Source organism: Pocillopora verrucosa, chromosome 14 (assembly GCF_036669915.1).
Source record: "Pocillopora verrucosa isolate sample1 chromosome 14, ASM3666991v2, whole genome shotgun sequence".
NCBI lineage: Eukaryota > Metazoa > Cnidaria > Anthozoa > Scleractinia > Pocilloporidae > Pocillopora > Pocillopora verrucosa.
The window spans coordinates 4,564,683-4,570,781 of NC_089325.1; the positions used below are offsets into that span (position 1 = coordinate 4,564,683).

The following is a 6,099-nucleotide window of genomic DNA, read 5'->3' on the forward strand; positions in this document are numbered from 1 at the left end:
AAACTGTCTGTTAATATTATTTAGAGGTAAACCAGTCTAGCTTACTAGGTATTTTTCCTCATTTGTATTCTGAAATCATTCTGTTTTTTTTCCAGATGAAATGGAAGGTGAGCCTGACCTGAAAAAGTTACGACTTGACAAGCGATTTTGCGTAGAAGATGTGGAATGTACACTATGCTGCAGGTATAATCTTTTCTAATTTGCACAATCTTTGCTCCAAATTGAATTGTTGTTAAAGGAATTAAAGTGTTTAATACTTAGAATTATTATAGTTTAGTTTTAGAATCACCAGTAATATATAAAACTTACTTGATTGCATGACTTACAGATAATGCGACTGGGTACCAATATCAACTAGGCTTCATAGCCACATGTTGAGAGCAAAGAGAATTCTTTGGTCAGGCCTCACTTTCTCAAAATGCTTTTAATTAGGCACTAATAAGTGACAATCAATTCATCAAGCTTCAGGGTTGAGTAATATGATTTTTCACAACAAAATCTTCTTTTACTTTTTTGTTTAGGTTGCTCTATGAACCTGTAACCACACCCTGTGGCCATGCATTTTGTCGTTCCTGCCTCAATTGCAATCTTGATCACAGACCAACCTGTCCAATTTGCAGATTTTCCTTGAGAAAGGTGTAGCAAGTGTTGTCCATAATCTTTCCTTGGCTATTGTACCAAGAGCATATGATGTAAACCTTACATTTTTTTGCTTTGTAATAGCAGTTGATTTTTATATAATGAAGGTATCAATAAACTTATTATACCACTGCGGCTCACAACTATGGGGTGAAAATATTTTATTAATTTAGTTTTATTGTATTTTAATTGCATCCTAATTGTTTGTTTTATCTTTCTTTTGATATTTCAGTTTCTTGCTGAGAGAAATCAGGTGAGAACTGCTCACGGATTAGATAATTTGAATGTCAGTCATATTTTAAAGAATGCATTAAAAGGAGGTGAAAGATTTAAATGGCATTGCTTAACTATACATAAGAGATCATACTTGTGACACTTGCTAAGGCCAACATGTCTCAACAGACTGTTACAGTTGCCATAAGCAGGCTTGTAGAAACTGCTTTACCAGAGGAGTTTGCAGAAAGGAAGAAACTACACGAAGAAGAAATGGAAAAGTTAGCCAGGTGAAGTTTGTACCGAATTTTTTTTAATGATTTTTTTGTCATTCATGATAGTTACCGGACACAAAACCCTTTGTTACTTTGTAGATCAAATTATCAATTGTAAACTCTTAGACTATTGATTTTTAGTTAGATTTCGTTTTCAAGAAAACTCACAAGATTGCAATTATTACTTATTACATAGTTATTTTCATTGTATTTCCAACAGTGTGGCAAGTGACACTACAGAAGATGTGCCTATTTTTGTATGCACCTTAGCCTTTCCATCCCAGCCGTGCCCTTTGCATATCTTTGAGCCTCGGTATCGTCTGATGGTTAGGCAATGCATGGAATCAGGGTCACAGCAGTTTGGCATGTGTCTGCATGATGAAGAGAAAGGGTAAGACCAAACCCTTGTGCTGTGGATGACTGTTAGCTTAATATTAACATTGCTGTTAGACAGATTGAAAGAAGATTATTTAACAACAGATGCAAAGTTGTAGATCAAGAAAGGCTCAATTTTTTTGGTTCAATTAAGGTACTCCTAAATGCTATCTTCAGCCCTCTTGAGACTTTTCTACTCCAAAATTATAGAAATCAAAGGGTGAACTCTGAAAAAATTTAGATATTTGCAGATGAACCTTACATCATTTTCACTCAATATACATCCTAATGATATTGGAGTTTTAAGATTGATTCCTGTTTCTCCTACTGAGAGCTTGAAAGTAGAGTTGCCAGTGAAGAAAAGTAAATGAATGTGGGCAGCAGTTTTGCTGATACACAACAAATTTTAACCACTCTGATTGAAGGAATGCAGCTGTGTTTCATCCCAATCTCTTTTTGCGTCAGAACAGAACTTCTGCCTGTTTTTATAGAAAGCCACATTTACAGGCTGATAGGATTATCTCCTAAGCAAATCCACCAGCTTATATTCCTCTTGAGTAACCAGGACATAATTTCTCCTAACAATATCAATAGAATATCAAGCAGAAAAGTGAGGAGAATATAGAAAAATATAAATTAGGGGATTATTAGTTGATCCAATGTCAAATTCTCTGAACTAACATCATAAGAGTTGTATGGAAAACAGTTAGGGAATTACTAATTCTTTCTAAATCCTTAGAGCAAAAAGGTTTAGAGGCTCCTGAAGAAAGAGGAGAGTAATTATTGATCCAATTTTAGGGGCACAATGTTCCTAAATTTCGTTCCCAGTCTAAGCTCTTGTCTTCAATGGAAGCATTACTGATTGTTTTAATTATTGTTGGTTTTCTTTGTAGTTTTGCTGATTATGGTGTGATGCTTGAGATAAGAGACTTGCAATATCTACCAGATGGAAGATCTTTTGTTGACTGTGTTGGTGGAAGACGTTTTAAAGTAATTGTTTCATCTCTTTCTCCTTGCACACATAAATATGCATTATTACATGTTGGTTGTTATTTAATTAGTAGTTTAACATGTCAACTTCAAGTTAAAATAATATTAATAAAACAAGATTGATTTGCCACTCTTAAGTTAACATGGTCATTGTGTATTTAAAGATAATTTCTACCTTTGAACAACACCTATATATGGAGAAATTCCTCATTAGTTACATTGATCATCTCAAACTCAAATAGGACTTGTATTAAATTGTATTAAATTCAATGAATTGGAAAATGAATTTGAACTTTCTTTTATTTGCTTATGTAGGTTCTTAAAAGAGGAATGCAAAATGGATACCACACTGCTAAAGTAGAATGGATCAAGGATGAAACGATTCCAGAGGAAGAACTTGGTAACTATATAGGCAACCCTTTAAAACTGCAGAAATGGTCAACTTGTAATTTCTCCTCTCACTGCTAGAACATCTTTCAAGAAGCAAGTCATGAGAAAGGAAAAGTGCGTCAGCTTGAAGATACCCTCCCAATGTTATGCCTTTGTTTACTAACTATTTTACTGCCAAAACATTTTGTAACTGAAATAGAGAATTACCATTCATATCTGGGAAGTTAAAAATGGACAGGTTTAATTATCTGTCATGCATGTATATGTCAGTTAAAAGTAAGAGAACTGTGCTACTATATTCATTGTACCGTGTTTTTATGAATGGTAAGAGTTTAAATCTTCCAGTTACCTCTATGACATATTAACTTCTCACTTTAGAAAGAAATCTTGGATATTAACCATTTTTATATCTTATTTTCTTCAGAGCATGTAAATACTCTTCATCGACAAGTTTATGATGAAACAAAATCTTGGTTTAATAATCTACCACTCCTTCCAAGGGTAAGACATCAATCAGAGAATTTTCCTCATTTATAGAGCTGTACCTCAAGATCTCTGTATGGTAAAATACTGATGTACCAAAAAGAAAAAAAAGGAAATAAATGAACAATAAGAATGATAAAAATTTTGATAAAAAATTAAATGATTATGGCAATTGTTACTATTATTATTATTATTATTATTATTATTATTAATGATATCTAAAACCAGTGATGTTACTCCCAATTAATCAAAAATGAAGAAATTGTATTTTGAAATAATGGGATTCAGTGACACTGTCAACAATTATGATGATTATATGATAGTTGTTACTATAAATATATGAAAGTTTATCAAAGGCAGCTATTGTTTGTCTGTGGTATTAATAATCATGTTTTATTTTCAATTTGTCCCATTTAGAGAAGGATTACAAACATGTTTTCAGAAATGCCAAGCTGTGATGCAGAGCCTCAGAATCTACCTCAGGGACCTGTTTGGATTTGGTGGTTTCTTTCTGTTTGTCCACTGCCCCTTGATGAACAGCTACAATTCATTTCCATGTCCTCATTGAAAAAACGCCTTGAAAAATTACAACAGATAATCTCCTCCATGCAAACATAAATGAAAGGAATTTAACCAATGATCCTATGAATTGAGATTAGAATATGTTATGACTATTTTTGTAAATAATACAGCTGTTCATTGTTGCCACAACAAAGGCAAACTTACCAACTTGTACTGCAGCAAAGTTTGGACAGCTGAGACATAATTTAATTAATTTTAAACACCTCCTCCAGGTAAATTTTGAGGATGAGCATGGTTTAGTATTTTATTGTCTACATAGATCTAATTTTAGTTTGCTGATGAATGAAAAACATACTTAAATTACATTTCTCCAAATTTGTAATTAACATATCTTGACAATTTTATAGTTTATACAGCTACATGATCACAGCAGAATATCAGGAAAATATGTCGCCACAAAGATGGCACAAATTTACCTACTTTTTACTGCAGAAAATCTTGCATGGCTTTATAAACTTAATCTAGTTAAACCTTTAACTCCTTGAAGTGATTGAGAGGTAACTTCTCCCCATAATATCCATACACTTTCTAGAAAAACAGGTAAGGAGAATACTTAAACTTATCACATAGAAGTTGTTTTTGCCTGATCTAACACCAAATTCCTTGAAACAATTTAAATCTTGGGAGTCAAAGGGTTAATTGTTAACAACTCTATAGGGTAAATGTTTAGGTTAGCCGTGTTATATTATTTTACTGTCTGCATTGATATGAGTTTAGCTGATGAAGGAAGAACATACTCTAAATTGTATTTCTAGAAATTTGTAAATAACTTATTGTGACAGTTTTCAAATAGACAAGTACCTGCATGATCGCTGTGGAGTATTTGGATTGCAAATGGATAACCCTTACTTTTTCATGGTGAATTAATTTTACCAATTACACTGATCACTGTAATCTGTCATGATTAACCATGTAACACTGATTCTGAGGTCATTTTTGAAACTAACTTATTGTTCTCATTCAAATGTGCAGAAAAATCATCCCATAAAAATTTCACAGCTTTTCTCCCCAGGAAACAGTTCTTTTTACCAATAGATCTTTTAATAGTAGGCATTATCCACCAATACACCTGAAGGGAATTATTTAACTAGTTCTGTAGGGAACTCTTATTAAAATGCAACTGAAAATGGCCAAAAGTTTAATAGATCATACTTGTATCATAATGACATTCAATCTCCAGATAATATAATGTTAATATTTTTTTTATTTCTAGTGTTTGTAGCAGAGACATCTGAGTGTAATGTAAGAATGTATTTAGTGCCAATTTAATCATAGTAAGAGTGATTTCACATTAGACTGCAAAACTTCCATCTTCCAAATGAGGCTGCCTGAAAACATTATTTGAGGGACTTGAAATAAACTTTGGCAATGGATGTATCTTTTCATCAAAATCTTTAGCCTCAAACATATTTGCCGGTCTGAAAGATCATTTTTGGGACAAAATAAAGAAGAATCCATTCTTAATTAATGCAAATGGGTCTCAGCATGGAAGAATTAAATTAAGGATGGTCATGGTAATGATGCTGGTGAAGGCAATGAGTTGATGATAATAAGGTTGACGATGATAATGGCTAATGATGATGATCATCATGGAGTCTGGTGCAGGTCAATTTTTACAGTTCAATGTCAGTATCTTAGCAATTACACACTTACCTCACCCCTAACCCAACAACAGTCAACTGATAACAAGTTGCAAATGATGTTAAGGTAGCAGAGGGGTAGGAGTGCAGTTGCTCAGACAGTGACATTGATCCAACACTACACAGTATTACTTGTATTGTTTGTAATGATTAAGTTAAGGCTATGTGTACAGTAGTTTTTAATAAGTAATCCTTTGCATTGCATTGTGTTGTCAGTAAATCTTGATTATTGGAAGTGTAATAAAATCACTCACTGGAAGTGTTGTATTTCTTGACATGTGCATCTTTCAAGTTCATAACTTAACACAATTATCTTTTCTATTATTAGCCAGCCAACCTGGTTAATTCTTGGTCAACTTTTATTTTTCCATAAGTATAGTATAGATCAAGAAGGGTCCTTTTTAACTTTGAAACAATTTGAACTAAAATTTCTTATCACAATGACAACAAGTCTTAAATTATATTTCAAAAGGTTAGAAATATCTCATAAAAAATTAGATACCTTTCCTGAT

The 6,099-nt window shown here is 32.7% G+C and overlaps 1 protein-coding gene across 1 annotated transcript in view; it reads left to right on the forward strand.

Moving 5' to 3' along the window:
* The window catches only part of LOC131795071 (uncharacterized), a 22,667-nt gene extending 16,805 nt beyond the window's left edge, over positions 1 to 5,862 (forward strand). Inside the window, exons 12-20 of the mRNA XM_066161264.1 lie at positions 96 to 183; positions 522 to 636; positions 872 to 892; positions 1,042 to 1,142; positions 1,348 to 1,518; positions 2,396 to 2,492; positions 2,808 to 2,892; positions 3,307 to 3,383; positions 3,783 to 5,862. Of these exons, the coding sequence (XP_066017361.1) occupies positions 96 to 183; positions 522 to 636; positions 872 to 892; positions 1,042 to 1,142; positions 1,348 to 1,518; positions 2,396 to 2,492; positions 2,808 to 2,892; positions 3,307 to 3,383; positions 3,783 to 3,983 (956 nt within the window). The 3' untranslated portion in view covers positions 3,984 to 5,862. The remainder of the gene's footprint in view (positions 1 to 95; positions 184 to 521; positions 637 to 871; positions 893 to 1,041; positions 1,143 to 1,347; positions 1,519 to 2,395; positions 2,493 to 2,807; positions 2,893 to 3,306; positions 3,384 to 3,782) is intronic.
* The last annotated feature ends 237 nt before the right edge of the window (positions 5,863 to 6,099 follow it).